The 23,669-nt window shown below is 43.7% G+C and overlaps 1 protein-coding gene across 1 annotated transcript in view; it reads right to left on the reverse strand.

Moving 5' to 3' along the window:
• Positions 1-4,897: 4,897 nt before the first annotated feature.
• Positions 4,898-23,669, reverse strand: part of LOC147678818 (olfactory receptor 1G1-like) — a 38,692-nt gene continuing 19,920 nt past the window's right edge. The window contains exon 2 of the mRNA XM_086945738.1: positions 4,898-5,864. Coding sequence (XP_086801864.1) covers positions 4,898-5,860 — 963 coding nt within the window. The 5' untranslated portion in view covers positions 5,861-5,864. The remainder of the gene's footprint in view (positions 5,865-23,669) is intronic.

The raw sequence follows: 23,669 nt of genomic DNA on the forward strand, positions 1-23,669 counted from the left end.
TGGAAAAGTCAGGAATAATTCTTCGATAAAAACTGGTGAAGCCAATAAAACTTTGTATTTCCTTCACGCTTTTAGAGGACAGCCAATCCTGTATGGCTTGAACCTTTGAATTATCCATCGATACACCATCAGCAGACAGAACGAAACCCAGAAACTCCACCTTCTCAAAGTGAAATGAACACTTCTCTAGCTTAACAAATAGATGGTTTTCCGGCAATCTCTGTAGAATGGCCCTCACATGCTTGACATGATCTTCCACACAATCTGAATATATTAATATGTCATCGATATACACCACAGCTATGCGGTCCAGAAACTCCCGAAGGACATAATTGACAAAATTCTGGAACGCCGCTGGAGCATTGCTCAACCCATAGGGCATTACTTGATATTCAAATAGGCCGTACTTCGTCCGGAAGGCTGTTTTCCACTCGTCTCCCTCTGCAACTCGTACCAAATGGTAGGCCCCCGCGTAAGTCTAACTTTGCATAGATTTTGGCCCCTTTTACCTGATCCAGCAGTTGAGAGATAAGCGCCAATGGGTACCGGTTCTTAACAGTGACCTGGTTTAATGCTCTGTAATCAATGCATGAGCGCAAGGTTCCATCTTTCTTGGGTCGGAAAAATAGAGGCGACGACACAGGTGACTGAGACTGACGTATAAATCCAATCTTTGTGTATTCATCCAAATATTCTTTCAAATATGTCTTCTCAGACTCTGTTAGCGCATATATGCGGCTACAAGGTAAGACTGCTCCAGCCTCCAACTCAATCTTACAGTCATACTCTCTGTGAGGTGGAAGCTTTTCCGCATTCTTCTTGTCGAACACACTCGCAAGGTCCTGATACTCCTCAGGAATTACCTGCGAATCGACAATGCAAATGTTTACTGGAAACTGAGCCAATTCTGTAGCTGGAGACCCTTCAGACTTTGGTTTTTACTTGGAACAACAATTCTTTCGACAGTACTCTGAGGTCATTTTAACTGTTCTTCTCTCCCAGTCAATGACAGGATTATGTTCCGTCAACCACGGTAATCCCAAATTCAATTGGAATTGTGGTGCATCGATCAGGTTAAATCTAATATATTCTCGTTGACCCTGTAGTCCTTCCAGTTCCAAGGTTTCAGTTTCCTCGACTATAGGACTGGAAGTCAAATTGGTGCCATCAACAGCCTTCACCACCTCTATGTTTTTCTTCCGAATGGCCTTGATTCCAACCTCTTGAGCGTACTTCATGTCGCAAAAATTACCAGTAGTGCCGGAGTCAATCATGACGGAGACTTCCTTGATTTCTTGCATTCCGAACCTCACAGATAAAAAAACAGTCAAATGAGGTGCTGCTGACTGTAGTGTGTTGATCAACTGTTGTTGTCCTTGAGTTGACTCTTCAGAACATCCCATCAGGACTACTCTGTTCACTGATGGGATATGTCTTTTAACCCTTGATTCATCTTCGTTTTTTTCGGACAATCTCTTCCAAAGTGACCAGAACCATCATAGTACAAACACAAATTGTTGGTCCTCCGCTTCTCTTTCTCTTCTTTAGAGAGTGGGCCCCTAATAGAACCAATTTGCATGGGTTCGTCCCCGGAGCTATCTTCCATTTTACTTCCTTCAGGCTTGATTCGATCAAGACGGGGTACAAACGTTCTGTATTCCTTCTTCTTCTCTGACCGCCTCTCGAACTGCCGATGTTCGATCTGCAGAACTAAGTCTATAAACTCTTAAATATCCTGCAGTCGCTTAGGAATCTGCGCTAATGCATCCTTTAATTCATCCTTTAGGCCCCGATAGAATATTGCAGAGTGTTTGCTATCGGGCCAATCAGTCTCTACGATTAATTTATTGAATTGAGCAATGCAGGCTACTAGTTCTCAGTTCCCTTGTTTAAGATCCAATAATTCGTTATCTCCAATAATTCGTTATCGGTGGCTTGATTAGCGGTTGTTCGGTCAAATATTCTTAAGAACTCTTTATTGAAAAGTTCAAAATCGTACAAGGCAGCATCATTACGGGAGACTAATGGCATGGACCGCTCAAATAGGACAGCATGAATGCGACTTTGGCTTGGTCCTCCTTAAAGACCACTGGTCGACACAGAAAATGTAAAGCACACTAGGTGATAAAAATTTGAGCCTTATGAGGATCCCCGTGAAATCGCTCTGGATTGGCTAGGGAAGGATGGGGGCTACCGAATGCACTACCTGAGTTGCTACCTTGGTAGCTGAACTATGTGTAAGATCCTGAGCTGGCAAAGGGGTAGTCCCTGCGAGAATTTGTTCCATTTTTTGCTGCAAATGATGCGTTTGTTGCTGGGATTTTTTCACCTGATCTCTAAGGACTCTATTCTCCTCCGCCGTTTGTGTGAGTTGCTGCTGTAACCCATCTAAGATTCCCGCTAAGGATTTGAGATCTATACCCTCGGCCATGTCGACTCAGGTGGTTAAGGGCACTTCAATCTGTCACGAAGGCCAGGAACCACAGGAGTCAACGCTGGTCCCAACGCCCCTCCACCCCAAGGGCCACCCGAAAGAGATTCAAGGTAACCCCTGAAGCAGGGGGGAAGGGGAAGTGGATAAGAGAGAGAGAGCCTGCTCTAGACAGCGGGTGACAACCTTCAGTAGACTTTGTCGTCGTCACCTTGGTTCTTGCGGGCGTAGTAGTAAACACCTGCAGACAAACAGAACATGTAACCACAGATCCACTAAATGCTCTGTTACTTTGACTTTAATTTGGAAAACTCTTACCCTCTGAACCTGGGCTATAGCTTCTCCCTTGTAGTATTGCTTGTAAATTAATTCGCCTGGACCTGTGTAACACAGTATCATTAAGACACTATCCCACAGCCTATTATGGACTCTAATGCACTCTATGTATCTCTTGTTACCTTTTGACTGACAGGCGATAACTGGAATGAATATCAACTGTTGGAAAATAATTCTCTTGTACTTCAGATTTCGGAACACCTAACTATGTGTAAACTAAGAAGGCTTGGAAGAACACGGATAGTTCATACACTACGGGATTCTCCAAGAACAATATATTAGTCTCTGAACAAGGAGTGCGAGACGCACCGAAAAGTCACACACAATTCCCAACCGGTGTGTCTAGCAGCCGCTAAACTGAACACCGGAATACCTTGCTTGCTTCTCCCTCGTTGCGCATGCGTTTATTCTTCACCGGCAAGAGTCTAGAACAGGAATTTTCAGCTTGACTGGAGTCGTCAGGAAAAACGTGGTGCTCGCTGGAACTTGACAGTTGAAGTGCGCAGTTCGTTAATTGAACGTGCACTTTGTTACGGCCACTGTGCGCGCGGTCAAAAAGACTAGACCGGCTTTTCGTTTCTAGCCTCGTCCATCTTTGACAGACATTATTCAATGTCAGACCACTCATCTCAGTCATACATCTTTTGACAAACAACCAAGTGACTCGATGGTTTCTCCGCCACTGCGGATATTTGGACTTGATTCTGAATAGTCGATTCTTCTTGCTTGATTTCCTGAATGAGCTTACAATGGAGATGGAGGTCTTGACAGCGCCTCACATGGGAAGGTGTAGTATTTTGATGCGTTTCCAGGTTAACTAGTCTTAGTAGGTCTAGGAATGTGCCAAAATCAATGGGTGGATGGGTTGAAACACCCAAGAACAACACATGGCATGACGTACTAGGGCAAATGAAAGCAAGGCAGCGAATTGCACTGCCTTAAGTTACTTCAGAACTACAACGCCATGCAGAGTCACACAGGGTGGCTTTGTGTGGCTTAGTATATCTCACTAAATCCCTTACAATCTTTTTTGTGACGCAATGTCAATACAAGAGCTACCTAAATGTAAGACCCATCTGCTGAATTGCCATATTATATGAAGCACAATCGGAGTGGAAAGTGATAACATTCAGGTGGGCCTAATCTTTACATGACAGCCGCAAAGATCCTAGAAGCAGTGGGTGAGAAAATTAAAACTATAAATAGGAGAAAATAGGAAGTTAACAGCTAAAATTTGGGTGTTACAATTTTGATAAAGTGTACTGAAATTAAGAGATTATGCAGCTGATTAATTTTATGCATGTTTATGGATTCTTCAATCATGCCGCATAATCCATCTACTGCCTAATATAGGCATATTTCCGGATGTACCATTACAGGTAGATCTGGGAATGCGCCAAAATGCTACGCCTTCTTAGGGGACGTGTAACGAGGAGAAATATCTTTATTCCACCTCGTTTTTTCCTCCTTCTATGTGTGCTGCTTTCCACAGCACACACAGAAGTTGATTGGGGAGCCAGTTATTAGGCAAACCCAAATGATTCAGTCTATCTCTCATTGGGGTATATTACCAAGGGCCTTATCGCCGCTTTAGCGGCACTTTTTGCCACTAGAGCGGCGATTATTTTATCGCCCTATCAGCAAGCTGTCGCTAGCAGACGTTACCGACAGCTTTCTGGCGATAGCCGCTGGTTTGGGTGCTGCTTTGCATGTTAGCGATATTCATCGCTAATGACATGCAAAGTAGGTGTACCTAGTAAACAACTGCTAACAAGCCTATCACCTATTAGCAAGGAGGACCTGCTATTTTCCAGACTTCACCATACCTAACATGGGGGGGTGGATTATGCTTATACGACCACAGGGTCGTATCATCAAGGGTTTCCCCATTCCCCATGCAACATCGCGGGTTTTGCCACGATGTTGGCCCTTCCCTCCCGCTATCGCTGGAATATATATCACCATAGCGCTAATTGTTGCTAATACAGCATTAACGTGGCGATTATATTCCAGCGACAGCTGGCTGTGAAACTTTTCACACTAAGTGCGCTCTGCGATCTTTTTCGCAGTTTCTTGCTAATATGGCCCACAATTTTAAAAAGTAGTGTATGTTTCTTACAACTAACACAGTCAGTCCTGCACAGTCTTTGAGTAGCTGCCCTTCTTGTGGATTGATTTCCTAAGGACCTGTTTCACATCTTCATTCCTTAGACTGTAAATAATCGGATTCAGCATTGGGGCAAAAACTGTATAAAACAGTGATGACAGCTTATCTGGCTGCTCTTTGCTTCTTGGAGGAGTCAAGTAGGTTGCAGCCCCTGTCCCATAGAACAGGAAAATCACCATGAGGTGAGCAGAGCAGGTGGAGAAGACCTTCCTTTTTCCCTCTGTGGAAGGGATGTCCAGGATCACCCTAATAATGTGTATGTAGGAGGTGAGTATGATAACGAAAGTCGCCAAAGCTGCACCCCCAGCCAGTATGAAGAACACAATCTCACTGCTCAAGGTGTCCCCACAGGCCAGCTTCTGCATGGCTGGAAATTCACAAAGGAAATTGTCAATCCTGTTGTGTCCACAAAAGGGTAATTGGGAAACAAGAAAGGCATTTACAAAGGAGATCAGCGCAGCACCCATCAAGGAAAGAGATATCATATTAATACATAGCTGCCTGCTCATGAGAGTTGTGTAATTTAATGGGAGGCAGATGGCGGTATAACGATCATAGCACATGACAGTCAGAAGAAAAGCATCCGAAAATGACAGCCATAGGATAAAAAATACTTGGGTAAAGCACTCATGAAAAGCAATTTTCTTCTGCTGGGTCCATAGGTCCTTCAGCATTCTGGGGACTGTCACGGTGACAGAGATAATGTCAAGGAAGGAGAGGACAGACAGGAAGAAATACATAGGGGAGTGGAGCTTTTTCGTGGTTGTGATGACTGTGATAACGATGAGGTTTCCAGACATTGCCACTATGTAGATAAGCAGAAAAACAGCAAACAGGGAGACTTGAACATCTGAGCGGAGGGAAAACCCTATGAGGATGAATTCTTCGCCAGTGGTGCGATTCCACATTGTCCGTCTTTGACGCATGTACCTGCATCAGAAATCAAAAGAGGAAGAATATAGTGATCGCTGAATGTTCAACCATACATCAACAGAGAGAATCTGAATGAACCACCATGTATGCTTCATGTCATTTACATCCAGCAAAACAGAGCACAGAGGAACAATCAGAGTGAATGAAATATAAATGATGAGATATCCTGTCTAAAGATCTCCATATGTCATTAGTCTCCTTTTCTGCCTCCATATCTCTAGTCTTGGTGATGCAACACTGTGCTCAAGAACCATATGGAATCTGCACATCAGTTTGTTGAACACTCTCCCCCCACATTTCCCTCACCATAACAAATTATAACAGGGAACAGCTTTAAAACCCCATTTACACTTTAAATTGTGCTGCACCACAAGTCTCACTCCTCTCACCTGAGCATATCAATTTCTGCAGGGAATTTATCAGATAAAAGACCCAAGATAAAGACGTTTCTTCACTCCAATTTACATATTAGACTCATCTATACTTGAAAGTCTCCAGCTCATTGAAATAATAAGTCTCAAAAATGTCCTAGACAAACTAATAAATAGGGTTTGTCCTCTCTAGTTATAGTTGAAGCCAAGCAGGATGGAACCCCAGCTTTTGTGCAAAAAAATTTCCCTGTGCAAATAATTCTTTACATCTGGCATTTCCCCATTAATTGTGACATTTACAAAATCTCTAGTCTTCTACTTTCATCTCTTTCTGAAGCAACACCTCAATAAACTGGCAAAAATTGGAGTCATTGAAAGGGGAATTTTGATTTCACCTATAAAGGAACATCAAACCTTCCATCTCTCCTGCAGACTTTAGGACAGCAGTCTAAGCACAAGTGTGTTCCTTTCTGAACAGAGGTAAACTCCTAGTAGGCCTTCCGAAGTCCATAACCTGCACCTCTCAAGGTCACTGTGCAAGCAGCAGCATACCTACCTCCAATGCAGGAAATATCACCATCAAAATAGCCTACATCATCCTCAAGAATCAGCTAATATTATTAGGACAAACTACATATTATCTAAGCAAACCAAGTCCTGGACATCTCACAATCAGGCTTCAGAAGCAACCACAGTACAGGGACCACACTTCTCACTGCCACCGACGCAAGCACTCCCTCCGCGACTGGGGCAAAACCGCAGCCCTCATCCTTCTGGACCTCTCGGCCACCTTTAGCACCAACTCCCCCACATCCTAATCATGAGACTCTACGATGCCGGCATCCACGACAAGGCCCTGGACTGGATCCACTCCTTCCTCATGAGGCGAACAACGCAAGTCAGACTACCTCTGTTCCTCTCTAAACCCTTGGAGATCAGTTGTGGAGTCCCCCAGGGTTCCTCTCTGAGCCCACCCTCTTCAATGTCTAAATGGCCCCTCTCGTGGCCATAATCAGGGACTACAGAGTCAGCATTGTCTCCTATGCCGATGACACACAACTGATCCTCTCACTCACCAATGAACTCACAATCCCCAGAAACACCTTCCACAGTGGGATGAAGGCTGTTGCCACCTGGATGAAAACCAGTTGCCACAAACTCAGCTTGACAAGATCAAAGTCCTAATCCTGGTATCCATCCCTTCAGCATGGGAATATTCCTGGTGTCCCCCCGCATTGGTAACCGCTCCCACCCCAATGGACCATGCAAGAAACCCCAGCATCATACTGGACCCCTTGCTCACAATGAATCCCCAGATCAGCGCCATGTCCTCATCATGCTTTCACATGCTTCGCCTCCTTCGAAAGACTTTCAGATGGATTCCAACCGAATCCATGCAAAGGATCACACACACTCATAAGCAGCAGACTAGACTATGGCAACGCACTCTATGCCGGCGTCACCCAGAAACTCCTCAGGAAACCACAGAACACCTAAAAGGCTACAGCCAGACTGGTCCTTGACATCCCCCTTTGCAGTCATATCACTGAACACCTCCCAGAACTCCACTGATTCCCACTCCAGCACCTTCAGGCTCCTCATGCATGCCTACAAAGCCCACCATGATGCAGGACAAGCATACCTGAACTATTGCCTCTCATTCCACGTACCGAACAGACACCTCCTCTGGACCCAACTGGTTCTTGCCACCGTCTCTCGGATCCACAAGCCAGAGGAAGATCCTTTTCCCAACTCACCCTTAAGACCTGCAACACCCTGCCTCTCCACATAAAATAATACCAGTCACTGACCTAATTCAAGAAGTATCTCAAGACCTGGCTCTTCGACTTAACCCAGCACTTAGATGGATCCACAGCTCCCTGCAGTGCCTTGAGACCCTCACAGGTTAGTAGTCGCGCCTTACAAACCCTGACTGATATCACTGGAAGTGGAAGAATGACACAAGGCAATTGTTACTCAACCCAAAAGCACCTCAATACCAACCGGTCTTCTTACTCCACTCTTCCATCGTACTGGACTCTGAGAACATAACCAACCCCAAAACACCTTCACGGTCAACTAGATGTAAAGCTCTCCTATCTTACAGTACCTCTCAAACTATCTAGGTCCTCATGACCAACCCTCCAGGAGTGCTATCACACATCAAAAGAGCTGTCAACCCTCAGACAAATTAACCTATCACATTCTAACCCAGCATTACACAAAACGCAACAGAAATGCATGCAAATCCACTGTAGATCTGCCTCAAAACATGCTGGAGATAACGCTGACTTGATCCTTGCACATGACCTTGACCTCCTAATCTTAACAGAAACCTGGCTTAATGACTCATCTGCACCTGCCATGGACATTCTAGTCCCCCGAACCATGGTATTACCAGAATGGATAGACCACATAGACCAGGGGGAGGCATCACCTGCATACACAGCCTCAACTTATCACTCATACACATGCAAACTCCTATCTTACCTTCCTGTGAACACCTCTGCCTTGATTTCTCATCCAACAAAAGACCCCTATGCAAGTTGCACTTATTATACTACCCTCCATACAACAAACTAGATTTTATTGAACAAATCATGGAAATAATTGGAACAAATGCTAATCAGCACTGCCCTCAAGTCTGGTTCTGAGACTTCAATCTCAATTGGAATGACCTGAATGACCCTGCAGTCAACTGCTTTAAAACCTTTCTTGCAGACCTGAACCTGACCCGATTCTGGGACAAGCCCACTCACAACAAAGGATCAACTTTAGATCCTATCGTTGCAAAACCTAACTCAATTTAGATGGAAACTGTCCTACCCTGTGTTTGGACCGACCACCCCGCATCAGTTTCCTCATCACAGAAGTTTTGATAAAAAACTTAACACAACTATCAAAGCCCAAAATCTGGAAAAGTAACATGCACAACATCTACGGGAATGCTCTGGTTTCGCTCAGTCACAGAACCTTAAGATGCCTTTGATCTTACAAATCACTACACTCGCTCCATTGAATCTGCTCTTGACTCAATCGCCCCACTCCAACTAAAACAAATGATCCTCTTCCCGCAAAATCCTTCAAGGTGATCATACCCACATTACTCCCAATCTGGACCAAGATTGTGAACGATTCCCTCCTTCAAGGCTGCATCCCTGACTGCCTGAAATCAGGACAAGTAACTGTCAGTCAGAAAAAAACAATAGCAGACCAAACTAACCTCAACAATTTCCAACCTATTTCCAGTATCCCTACCCTGGCCAAACCCCTGGAAAGATGTGTTCACATTCAACTCTGTAACCATATCGATCATTTCCATTTACAAGACCAATTCCAATAGGGCTTCCATGCTGGGCACAGCACTGAATCTACTATGACACACATTGTAGATGATGCAATAAAAATGCTGGACCAGAACTAAGCCTGTCTATTAGTCTTCCTGGACCTCTCATCGCCATTTGATACGGTGAAGGACGATGAGCTTCTATCTCTGATGTAACACCGTATGGGCATTTCAGGTCCAGTCAGTCACTCAGAAATAACTTTATTTCGCCAACACCATGATGGCATAAAAAGTAGTCTACAAACACATGTACATCAATTTCCAAATACAAAATTAGATGTATTAAAACAAGTTTGATAAAAAAGAGTAAAAATTAGTTTAAAAGGTTGTTCATAAATTAGGAGGAGACATTAGTTCATAAAAGTACACACAATTATTGCACAATTCAACGGCTTAATTTGCACTTTAAGTATCAAATTGACAATATGATATCCTTTTTCTCAAATCAGATAAAAAGAATGAGGCCGAAGAGAAGCATTAAAAATAGTCGGTCAGTAACTTGAAATAATATAAGGCCACACAACATTTTTTGAAGTTCATTCGGCGAATAAGGAGGACAATGAATCGTTTTTCTTTCATCACCTTAGAATTTGCAGAAGAACAAAAAATGGAGATCATTCTGAATAGATCACTTGGCACAAGGACAGAGTGGCAGTTCACAGATCACATAGGTTTTAGATGGAAGACCTAACATCAAGGGGATATAATTTAAGCAAAATCTCATTAAGATATATCTATGTTGAAGATTTGTAACAAATGACAGATGGGTCAAATTTGCATTGATCGTTTTTATACTCGGGACAGCATGATATGATCTGACTGTTGAAAGTTTAAAATTAATATTGTGCCTCCTCACCTGTAAATGAGTCAGCAGATGAATTTTGAACTCTTTTTTAGAGATAGACCAAAACATCTTCGGCTCTTCCTAAAGGTCCAGTCCTTAAATGGTTTTCCTCCTACTTCCTAAACTGATCAAAAAAAGCCAAGCTTAATCTCCCTGTATTTCAATCCACGTCGATCACACTGGGGCTCCCACAGGGATCATCTCCTTTGCCCACCCTCCTCAACCTATTTACTTATGTTAAAGGCCCTCCTCCACCCAAAAGCTTCTGCCTGTACCTCATCCCTGGTGGTCCAGTGGGAGATAATTCTGCTCTTCTGCTGTCCCGCCTCTCTTGGCTTTTTTCCCTGTGCCCTCTTTTCCCTCTTCTTTTTCTCTCTTTTCTATCTTGCACTTTCTCTCCACCGCTGCTGCCCCCCAGACACCTCCCCCCTCCAGTGTTTCCTTCTGGCTCCTGCATCCCACCTAACTGTCCTGCTCTCAACCCCTACTTAATTGCACCGACTGCGTGGCAAGAAGAGCTTGACCACTGACCTGGTCAGAGTGACTGCACTCCCCCTGGACAGCTCCACCACTAAGTGCTATCCTCTGACCCCCTGTGCTCTCTGTCTGCTTGGTGTTTAGGGCCCTCCTCCACACGCAGGCTCCTGCCTGCACCTCATCCCTGGTGGGCCAGTGGGAGAGCACTCTGCTCTTCTGAAATCTGCTGCCTTGGCTCATTTCTCTGTACCTTCTTTTCTCTTTTCTCTCTTTGCTCTCTTTTCTCACTCCTTTTCTCTCTTCTCTCTATTTTCTATCTTGTGGTTTCTCTGTTCCGCTGCTGTCCCCACAGCCTTTCCCTCCTCCAATGTGTCCTTTCTGCTTCTGCCACCAAGCTGTCTGCTCCCCACACCATATTTAACCCCTTCCATGCTCATGACGAGCTCAGCTCGTCATGAGGTAGCCTGGAGCTGTGCTCATGACGAGCTGAGCTCGTCATGAACAATGGGAAACAGTAACCTGAAGCACAGGAGGGGAATTGCCTTAGCAGCCATAGTGTTAATTGTGGTCACTGTACGGCTGAGCAGCTGACGTCATCAGGAGAAGTGCTGCTGGTGCCTCAAAGGCAAGCCCATCTGAGCCCGTCCTCAACCCGACTAGCACCAGGGACCCTGGTCCTCCAACCCACTTCGGCTATGACTCCAGCACCCTCCATGCTCTAATCCCCAGATGCGGCAATAGCTGCCAGCTTTCAACGCTAAGCAACACCCAAGCCTGGTTCTCCTGTAGACACTGCCACTGCACCTTCACCCACATTCGGACCCCAGAAGCAGCCCCCAGCCTATCGAACATCACTGCTCCCAAACCACTCAACTACATCCTCTTCAATGTGTGCTCCCTACAAAAGCACGCCATAGAAATCTGGGACCTCCTCCATACCCATTCGCCCAATGTCTCCTTCCTCACCAAAATCTGGACCAACGCCAACCACTATTCCCGACAAATACAAGATCCAGTCGAAAGACTACACCTACCCGCCCAGGAGGAGACATCACCTTCATTCACAAAAGCACCCTGCGCATGACAACCACTGGCTTGGATGACTCTAAGACCTTCTTTGAACATCTCCACTTCCAGATCCAGACCAACCCTTAAACGACTCTTCGCAGAACCCTCATCTGCAGGCCACCTGGCCCCACGCTCCTTTTACCGACAACATCGCCAACCTCATCGTACCCCATGCCATCGCCTCCACTGACTACATCCTATTCCGAGATCTAAACTTCCACCTGGACAACCACGATGACCCTAACAATACCACCCCCCTAGAGAACCTCACTAACATAGGACAGGGAACATCCTTTACAACGCAACTTTGACCACGCAGAGCCTTTACGACGCAACTATTACAACGCATGCCATTACAACGCATTGCGCTGGGGGGCGCTCTAGGATAGGGAATAGATTTAATTTACTATCCATCACCTTCCCTACTGTCCACGGGGACTGGAGTTGGAATAGTAAATTAAACTATTCACTATCCAGCACACCTCAACACTATGAGTTGTAAAAGCATACGTTGTAAAACTTGCGATGTAAAGGCACGCGTGGTAAAAGCATGCGTTGTAATGTCATACATCCACATAGGACTGATGCAACTGGGCACCATCTCCATGACCACAGCGGGACACACACTCAACCCCATCTTCGTAGAAGGAAACAGCGTCTCCTAAGGCCACTCCATGGAACTCCTCTGGACAGACTACCACTGCATACACTTCTCCTTCAAAACCCACCATACACAAACATGCCCACCGCCTCCCCCGTAGAACCTAGAACAAAGTCACACCCGCCCTCAGCACCCCCATACCATTGAGACCAAATGCTAACACCTCTGCATGCAACTGCCACAGCAGGATCATGAACTGCACAGACACACTCATACCCCTCAAGAAAGCCACAGACACATCAAGAAAGCAAGCTGGTTCACTCCTGCACTCCAGGAATCCAAGCTCTCCTGCCAATGACTCAAAAAGACGTGGAGAAAAAACAGAACTCCAGAAAGACGCACCACCTACAGAGCAGCCACCACAGCACACCACCAACTCATCACATCCACAAAGACGTTATTCCTCCAAGAAAGAATCCTCACCAACACCCACAAAACCAAAGAACTCTTCTCCATCATCAAGAAATTTGCCAAACCCAACAGCGAAACAACTGACGTCCCACTCTCCCAAGACCTCTGCAACAGACTCAGCACTTTTTTCACCTCAAGATTTGGATGATCTATGACAACTTCGACAACCAAGACCTCTGCACCTCCCCAGCTCCCACTCCCAGAAATGCCACCCAACAGACCCTGCCCACTTGGACCCTGCTAATGATAGAAGACACCCTAAAGACCATGAACAACATCACCTACAGAGCACCCTCAGAGCCCTGTCTACCCATATTTTCCAGAGAGCCTCCACGGCTATCATACCCAAACTACGCTGGATGATCAACTGCTTCCTCGAAACTGCCACATCCATGATGACTGAATACACGCTGAAGTCAACCCCACTCCTGAAGAAACCCTCAGCAGACGCAATGAACCTCAAGAGTTTCAGGCCCATCTCCTTGCTTCCATTCGCAGCCAAGGTTATCGAAAAGGCCTACAACACCCATCTAGCAAACTTCACAGAAGCCAACAACATCCCGGATATTTCCCAATTTGTATCCTGCAGAAACCACAGCACAGAGTCCACTCTACTCGCTGCCACCAACAACATCCACTCCCTCCTCGACCAGGGCCAAACAGTAGCCCTCATCTTACTGGACCTCTCAGCTGCCTTCGACACCATCTCCCACCACACACTAGCCACCGGACTCCACGACGCTGATATCCGTGGAAAAGCTCTTGACTGGATATGCTAATTTCTCACAGGCAGAACCCATAGAGACAGACTCCCACCCTACCTCTCGGAAACAACAGAGACCAGATGTGGAGTCCCCCAGGGGTCCACCCTCAGCTCCACCCTCTTCAACATCTACATAGACCCACTCAAAACCATTGTAAGAAACCATGGGCTCAACATTGTCTCCTATGCCAACGACACCCAGCTCATCCTCTCCCTCACCAAAGAACCCAACATCACCAGGCACAACTTCCAAGAAGGGATGAAAGCCATCGCCACCTGGATGAAGAAGAGCTGCCTGAAACCCAGCTCTGAAAAAACAGAAGTCCTCATTCTTGGCTCCACCCCCTTCACATAGGAATACACCCTTGGAAACCCCCTTACTTTGACGGACCATGCACAAAACCTTGGCACTATACTTTACTCATCACTCACAATGAACCACCAGATCAACACCATAGCCTCGGCCTACTTCATCACCCTAAGCACACTCCGAAAAACATTTGGATGGATCCCATATGAATCTAGAAAAACAATCATGCATGCCCTCATTAGTAGCAGACTGGATTACGGCAACACTCTCTATGCCGAAATCAACAAGAAACTACTTTGCAAAATCCAGACTGTCCAAAAAGCTACAGCCAGGCTGATCCTAGACATCCCCTGATATAACTGCATCATCCAATACCTCTGCAATCACCACTGGCTCCCCAATGAAAGAAGAATAACCTTCAAGCTCCTCACTCACGCATACAAGGCCTTCCACAACATCGGACCAGCATATCTAAACAACCGCCACTCCTTCCGCGTACCCATGAGACACCTCCAATCAGCTGTCCTCTATCTAACCACCATTGCCTGCATCTATAAGACCAGAACAGGAGAAAGGTCCTTCTCCTACCTCCAGCCAAGGCCTGGAACGACCTCCTCCTCCACCTCTGGCAAGGCCCTACACTGCTTCAGTTCAGGAAGGACCTCAAGACCTGGCTCTTTGGATGACCCCAGCACTCAACTGAGCTGCCCCCCCCCGGTGACTTAACTGCATTTTACCAGCCCCGATTGATTGACTGGTTGATACCCAGCTGCACCTCAAAGTCTCCTCCCCAGAAGACATAATTTCGCTGAACACAACATTAATGGAGACTCAAAACTGGCTAAGGACTAATCAGCTCAAACTAAACACTCAGAAAACGGAGCTCCTTCTTATCGTCCCACCCAACCAGACACTGGTTATCGAAGAATGGTTAAAACAGTGTTCCAGCCTTCCACAGCACCCCATTAATCATTGACTCTGCAAAGTCACTGGGCGTTACTCTTGAGAGAAATCTCAATATGCAGAAACACATTGGCTCCTCCACCCAGGCAGCAAATCATCAAATTAGTATTATAAGAAAATTAAAACTTTTTCTCCCCCCAGAGATTTCTAAATGCTGTACAAGCTTTAGTGATGACTAAGATGGATTACAGAGGTAAAACCCTTCACCATCATACCCCAAACTATCTCGTCCAGAAGCTCAAAATCTCGAGAGATTCCAGAGCAACCAGAATCTCAAACACCTTTCTTCCGAAACCTCAAAGATTCCGAAAGAAGCAAACCTACAACTGCGCCTTCTCTGGGAATGCCCCAAGAATCTGGAACACTTTACCTCCAGAAATCAGACGAATCCCTTGACCATTTCATTCAAGAGAGAATCCAAAGAATTCCTCATGAACTCATTTCTCCCCTAGATTACATGACTCTGCTCGCCTCAGTCGCATCCATGACTAACTACCTCTGGCTTTCTAATACATTCCTCCATGCAATACCCAACATCACCCCCCTGCTTCTCAACTCCGCCTGGTTTTGCTGTGGATTAATTGTAACATTATTTTGTTATTAATGATGTAACCTTGCTATCTGGATGTAAGTGAACTTGTAGTGAATATGTTACCTTTGCTTTTACTACTCTGCACGTTGCAATTCTGTAAAGCAAGCTGATACCAGTATGGGTCCATAGTGGTGCTATGAAAAAGCTATTTGAATTAACATTAGAAATGACTCTGGGAACTCCTTCCGCGGCCAGCCCTCAAGCTCCTCGGTACCTAACGTACCTCTGTTGGAATTCTATCAGAGTTCCTCCATTGAGGAGAGATGTGGCTTCTCTGCCATGAGAGGGTTCTCTTTGGGGAGGTGCGGGTCATTCGGCGGAGATTGTGCCAGTGGTGACTGGGTTCTTGGCTGGTGGAATGTTTGCTGGCAGTGGGAATGTATTTCTTTCTCAAAAAAATTTAATTAGAATCACAATTGTGTAAGAAACGCTGTTAAGAACAGCCCAGGTTTTGTTTTTTTCAAATCATATGTACATTGCCTACACAACTTCTTTAATTAGGTAAGGCAAACACATTTCCTAGTGAGCTACAACCAAACAGTGAGGATACTGGGCTCTGAGTGAAATCACACGTTCATCGAAAATAATGTGTTTACAGCCACAGTATTGTTATATAAAAAACACTTGTTTGGATACAAAAACTGTTTTTGTGTTTCGCACCTCTTTAAAGTGATTTTTAGGGTTCGCCTCGTGATTCATAACACTAGAACGCTGTAAAAAATAATAAAACAAACACTTTTTATTGACCAGGCATTCAACAATCCACCATCATCACAGAAATATATACTCTTTGACTCAGAATTACCTTTCTTGTTCAAGCTATCTTAGCTGAATCGCAGAATATTTCGGCACTGTTCTGAAGCACTTCTAACACCTGAATTAGACAAAACAAATAGATGCACTATGATAGCTAATTGCCATGTGACTATACCCAGATGGTAAAAGAAGACCACTTACATCACTCTAGTGTTATGAGTCCTGAGGAGAACCCCAAAAATCACTTTAAAGGAGTCCGAAACGAGACAACAGTTTTTGTATCCAAAAAAGTGTTTTTATATAACAATACTGTGACATTTATTTCTATGCCCTTGTGATTTCACTCAGAGCCCAGTATCCTCACTGTTTGATTCTGGCCCACGAGGAAATGTGTTTGAAAAAAATAGAACCTAGGCTGTTCTTAACAGTGTTACTTGCACAATTATGGTTCTAATTAAACAAAATGTGTGTAAGAAATCTGAATTGTTTTTCCCTCCTTTTCTGTGTAATATTTGTATGAAATGACTTCCCCCCGTGTATTGTTAAGTTTTTTGGAAATGTATTTGTAAATTGTATATTGAAAGAAAAAAGCATAGATCATAAGAAAAAAAGCAATTAAAATAATAAATTGCTGTTGACATGTATGTGTGTGATCTCATGAGTGAGTAACTGTATGAAAGGATATCAGTACTGGCATCCATGTAGTTCTGCCGACTTTTAGAAAGTTGGCATTTTTTCTGCCCTAAGCCCTTTGGTGCTTGTAGCCTGCCCTGTGTCACATGACTGTGTGTAACTGACAGACTTTGTTATTGCCTCCTAGACAGTCAAACATAGAGGGATTGGGTGTGCCTCAAAGGCCCATCTGCTGGCAGGATGGGGGGTTGGAGCTAAGCACAGCTCCACTTGCAACTGAATAGACTGTGCTCTACCTTCACACAACAGGTTTAACAACCTCATCTGGTCAGTGCAGTCAGTTTAGAGCCAGGGCAGCAGTGTCATGAAATTCCATTCATTTCTAAGTCACTGTCTAGAAACTTCTCCCATCTTCCAGAATTAGGGCACTAGTATATAAAAAGGGACCTCAGACAGTTACTCTTCAGTACATTTCTGCTGTGTAGTTGAAAGGACTGCCACTCTGCTCAACTGCTGAACTGCTGACCTGCTGCTGCTTTGTTGAATTGTTGCCTTTCTGCCCTGCTGCCCTCTTACCTGGGGAAGAAGAACTGGACCTGCAAATTCATCTTGAAACCAAGGCTACTAGAGTGGCTCAATGAGCTAATCTGCTGGCCTCCTGATCTGAGCCTCAGGGACACAAAGCTCCGCAAGTCCGAACCTTCAGAATACAGCATTGACTACTCGTTGCCTATGCCAACACGAAACTCTGGCAACACCCACCATCAACACCTGGCCTGCTCTCTGTTCTAATCCAGCAGTCACTTACCACCCTTTCTCTGCTCTTCATGGTCCCCTCCACCACGAACCGGACTCTTGTCACAGATTTGAGAAGGAAATTTTTCAGTGGGCCTCAGCTTGAAACTGTAGCCAACCTGTGATCCATTGCAGTCGGCCTGCACTTGGGACTTTGACCAACTCCAGCAGGTCCAGAATTCCATTGTTAGCATTTTGAGCATTGTGGTGCTACTTTCACTAAAATCTTTAAAGATTCATAACTCTGGTTCTACAGATTGGATGTTTGTTGTTTTGGTTTCATAAAATGAATTAAAATTGACTCTAATTTTCTAAATTTGTTTAGAACTATTATTATGTTTTCACTTGATTGTTTGTATGCTGTAAAACATGTCTTTACACATTGCCTTTAGGTAAAGCTGGACTGATGTTTGTGCCAAGGTACCAGTCTCAAGCACAGCTTAATTTAGTAACTTTTTGTGGTTCACCCTGCGAGGGATTGTGGCTGCTGCTTGCCCAGGGATCACACCCCAGTCAGCCAGCAACCCAATTTCTCACATCCCGACGGAAACAATTTGATTGATTTCGAATTTGGCACTCAAATAATCCATCACAAATATGATGCATAAACTGTAAGGCTATTTATAAGTGCTTTAGGATAATCCACTTGTGAAATTCTTTACAAGAAATACATGACATTTGTGACAGTATCTTTTGCACTAAAATATTAATCAGGCATCATGTGTAAACTCAAGGTTTTGATTAATAGTACATCTCTCTCAAAAATGAGCGAAAATGTTTCCACCATTATAACAAGTGGTCTCCATGCAAATGTCCAAGTCAAAATAAAGAGGGGAACTCAGCAACAGCTGTGCCAGAGTATTATTTGGGCATAATCACAATAATCCTCTTCATAATCTATTGCCTGATATTACGATCACTTTATTATTCTATATATCCTTTAAAGATGTGACCTTTAAGTTCAGTGGATGAAATATACAATTTCTGCAGCTTCTATTGCATTCTTTTTAAACATCCATTTAACGTTCTGTGAGGAACTATACTTACTTTTTATTGAACAGAGCTCGTCCTAACGAAAATGATTGTCATCTATTAATGATCAATATGTTCAGTTAGCACCTTTTACTATTTAACAATCCCCAGGTAGGTATGCCACTAATCCAACTGCCCTAAATAAGGTTCATATATAAATCATTTAGGTATTTCCAATGCATTTATTGAATAATTGATTGTAATTATTATATAAACATATAAATATTTAACAAATGTTCATACTTGTCACGCTTCAAAACAAGACTGAAAAGTACGAAATCCAATCCCTAGAACGGAACATCTTTTATTCCACTTTCAATCAAATGTGAGTCCAAGAAAAGCAAAAGTACAAAATTGTCCATAACCTAAGCTTCACCTGTGCTACATTTGTGGATGATCCGGATGAAGCCCTGATTGGATGCAGTAAGTATATTTTTTCCCCTAAATCCTGAAAGTACAATTGTGGGCAAATATATATTAAGCAAACAAATGACAGCAGTTTTTTCTAATCAGATTCCTATGCCAGTCAAGGCTACCTGCTGTAATGGAACGGAAGGAAAGATACTTGAAGCAGGTTTGTCCTGATAAAAATAGGAAGCGTTGTAGATTGGGACTTGCCAATATTTCCATAATTGACCATTTCCAGACTTTAATTGTGGGAAATCCACTGCAGTTTACCTGATCAGGGCGCCCCTGAGGACATCTTGAAATAAGTCCTTGCTCCTAGTCTACCACGTCTGTTGACTTCTATTAGTGTAGGCAAATTTGGGCACCTTTTTGTACATATAAACCAAAAACTATCTTTGGTCATCATGTTTTGATTTCTTTTCCTTTTTTGTCATTTTGAAATGGTAAAAAAGAAACTTTTGAAAAAATTATTTGTATTTTTCCTCCATTATTGTTTTTTTTTTTAATGATTGTTTACAGCATAGACATTTCAAACCTTCTAATTATTTAAGCTGTCTGATCTGTCCCAGACCTACCAGGATACTGTTCAAACTTTGTGCCTTGAAGAGGACTTTCAATGGTAGTATTCCTTGAGTTGCACAGGATTCTCCACCTGAAATTGAGAATTGTTTGGGGGAAAATACCACTGCTCACATAAAAAATATTTAATATCAAAATAGATTTTTTAAAGTGTGCTATAAATATGATTTTCACAACAATACAACAATACAGATGAATAAAAATAGTACAGCCATGATCACGTCTGAAGTCACTTTATTATTGTTACTAGTACATTTTACACAATGTCACATATAACAAGCATTAGCAATGCAATAGGTTTTTGCTTTAGCGAGAGTTTATGCTATTGGCATTGTAAATGACAATGCCTTTTATTTGTGTTTTAAAAACCAAACCATAAATAAAAGGCATTGTCATTTACAATGCCAATAACTCAATCTCTCGCGTAAATGCGAGACCTATTGCATTGCAGATGCTTGTTAAAATACATCTTTGGGAGGGCCTGCTGCTGAGGGTTTAATGATGGGTGTAAGGCGGAGAGAGCCCGAGGGAGGTGAAGGTTAAGAATGGTATTATCTTCCCTTGGTTGGTCAACATACATAGATGGTTAATAGACCTGGGGCTTAGCGAGTTCTGGCTCCATCCAGAAAAATTGATGCTTAATTCAAGAAATGAACTTAGGAGGACTTATTGGAGCCAGACTGTATTAAAAGCAGCACAGAATAGCAGTGATGGCCCACTCACAAATGATTACCTGATGGTTAAACCCGTCCCTTGTTTTGAGGTTTTTCTTGATCAAATAGAACCTCAACTAGCAAAAATGCTGTATCTAAAATTTAGGTACGGGACTCTTCATGTTAGATCCTTTACAGCCAGGTGGGGAATGCTTCGCAAAGGGGAGGAAGATAACAAGTGTACAATGTGTCAGCTGTCTACAAAGGAACGTTTAGCGCATGTTCTTCTATTCTGTCCTACCTACATGAAAGCTAGACAGAAATGGATTGCACCGCTGGGAAGCAAAATGGGTGTGAGAAGATACATGAATATGCTACGTATTTTAAAAACAGATAATACCCAGCTTGTTGTTTCTGGAGTTTCAAGATTGTTATTGGCTGCTAACTATATCAGAATGAAGAAGGGTTTGAAATTCTAATTAGGATTTCCCAATAATAGACCTGAGAATATTAAGCATGTGCGGTTTTTTATAGCCGATAGTTTTTATTGTTCATAGTATTTATATTTTATCATGAAATGTATTCCCAGCAACCCCGGGAAAACCATTTTAGTAAAAAGGCATTGTATTTTACATCATGAATTGTATTTTTTGTTTTAATGGCAAATGCACTTTAGTCCGGATTCTGCGTATTTGCACAGACGTTATGTCCCATGAATTAGTCATCTATATTTGTGAATATTATTGTAATGAATTTCATGAATGAGTTCCTTTTTGCACTGATTTGATTGCATTTTACATTCATATTGCATATTTTCATAAATGTAACAATGTATAAATTGGCAATCCATAATTGTGAACATATTTTAAGGTTTGGAAGTGTTTGAATATTGTATGACTTGCTTTTCTTTTATGATTCCTCGAATCGAATAAAGATATTTTGATGATGATTATCAGCTAGATGCATCAAGCGAAATACCGTTCGCAAAGGGGCAGATTCTCAGAATCTGCCCCTCTGCGACCGGTATTTATGTATTTGGGATACAATAGTTATTTGCGATTGCATTTAAGGAATCTCAAATTGAGATTCCTTAAATGCAATGCATGAATGTAAAATAGCTAGTGATTTCACTGATAGGTGTCGCTATTTACCATGAAATCAAACTTCACGATAAATAGCGAAAACTGTGAAAAATGCACTAAAGTGCATCATTCCAAGTTGTATGTTACACACACACATGTCCTTGGGACATGTGTGTGCGCAATACCAGTGTCCAGGTCAATTTAAGGGGTGCAACAGGGTGTCCTTTGAACACCCGTCACCCTTGAGATTGCATTCTCAAATTGCGATTAGCTAATTGCTAATCGCAAATTGAGAATTCCTCCCCATTCATTCCTATGGGCCTCTTGGCCCATAGGAATCAATTATTATTATTATTTGGGCATTTGTAAAGCGCCTGGTTAAGCCACTGGCGTGTCCCCGCGCTGTGATAAGTGAAGTGGCTGTCCCTTCCCCCTCCTACAGAAGGCTACCTGCTAAACAGATGGGTTTTAAGCTTCTTCCTGAACAGGACTTCAGATGGTTCTAGTCGCAGTTCTAAAGGAAGGGCATTCCAGCATCTGGGAGCGAGGTGTCTAAAAGATCTTCCTCCCATACGTGCCTTTCTTACTCTGGGAACTTTTAGCAGCCCCGTCTGCGAGGACCGTAGCTTGCGTGTAGGCTCATAGTATGTCACCAGACTCTGGAGCGGAACAGGGACTTTACCGTTCAGGATGCGGTGACATGTGGAGAGGGCCTTGAACTCTACCCTCTTTTCCACGGGGAGCCAGTGAAGGGCGAGTAGAGCTGGTTTGGAGGGTGACCTCCTAGGGAGCCTGGGTACAAGCCGTGCCGCGGCATTTTGGAGCACTTGCAGGCGGCCCATGACCTTGTTCGTGGCCCCCAGATACAGCAGGTTCCCGTAGTCAAGGCGCGAGGTGACCAGGGCGTGCACCAGCGTCCTCCGAGCAGAAATGGGAAGAAGATCTAAAACTTTCCTTAAGGCTCTCAGAACACCGAAACACACCCCGGCCACTCAGCTGATCTGGGGACCGAAGGCAAGGTCCTTGTCCAGCCACACGCCGAGGTTCCTGGCCTCACGACAAGGAATAGGGACCTCACCCAGGCAGGGCGGCCACCACATGAGATGTCATTCCTTATTTGCGAATCACACTCTGCGAGTCGCAGATAAGGAATAATTAGGAATTGCTAATATTTTACCAAATCCTACATGCATCTGATTTTACGAGTCCCTAAATGCAAATCTTAAACTTCGCAATTAAGGACTCGCAAAATCGAACGTTGATGCATCTAGCAGTAAGTGTGACACTCCCTAGACTTCTCTCCTCTTGCACAAATAAAATTATCATAACATCAGCGACAACTTGAGCTTAACTACCATTGTCAATTTAATGTCATTAGGAGCCCCTCGTGGAAAACAACCCAGTTATTAACAGTTTAAATTACATGTGCAACATAGAAACTAAATATATGTTTATATATGTTTTATAGGCTTCAGTGTAATATGTAGATATGTATCCTTTCTGTTCTCATATGCCTGCATGTACGAGTGCTCAAATGATTTTTTCAGCTGTTTCTGTCTTTCCTTCCTCCTGAATGGAGTCAAAGCCACAAATACAGCGCAGATGATTGGACCCCTCCCTGAACAGCTCACAGTGAATTGCGTGAAATGTGACCCGATTGCCATGACTTTTGTCCCCTTGGAGATAGACAGCTCTGACATACCCTTGGGAATGCATCCCTGCCAAGTCCCACGCATCAGGCGTGGAACTATTGCATTTTAGTGTTGTGATCTGCATCACCGCACTAAAATGCATAAGACACGCATTTGTAGCGCCTCATGAGTCCTGACACTAAGGTATAATCGGTAAATATTACTCATAATTACACTGAAATTATGAAAATGTCACACATAACAATCTGAAACCTTGGCAGCTCTGGGAATGGGATCATGAGCGCCAGTGATGGGACGATGTGTCTGTGCCAGAGTGTAGCCCCCGGCAACTGTGACCTTTTGACCTTTGAGTGTATGAGACCATGAATCCCCCTGTAAACTCTGAGGTTCTGCTCTGTGCCCTTTT

Source organism: Lissotriton vulgaris, chromosome 12 (genome assembly GCF_964263255.1).
Source record: "Lissotriton vulgaris chromosome 12, aLisVul1.2, whole genome shotgun sequence".
NCBI lineage: Eukaryota > Metazoa > Chordata > Amphibia > Caudata > Salamandridae > Lissotriton > Lissotriton vulgaris.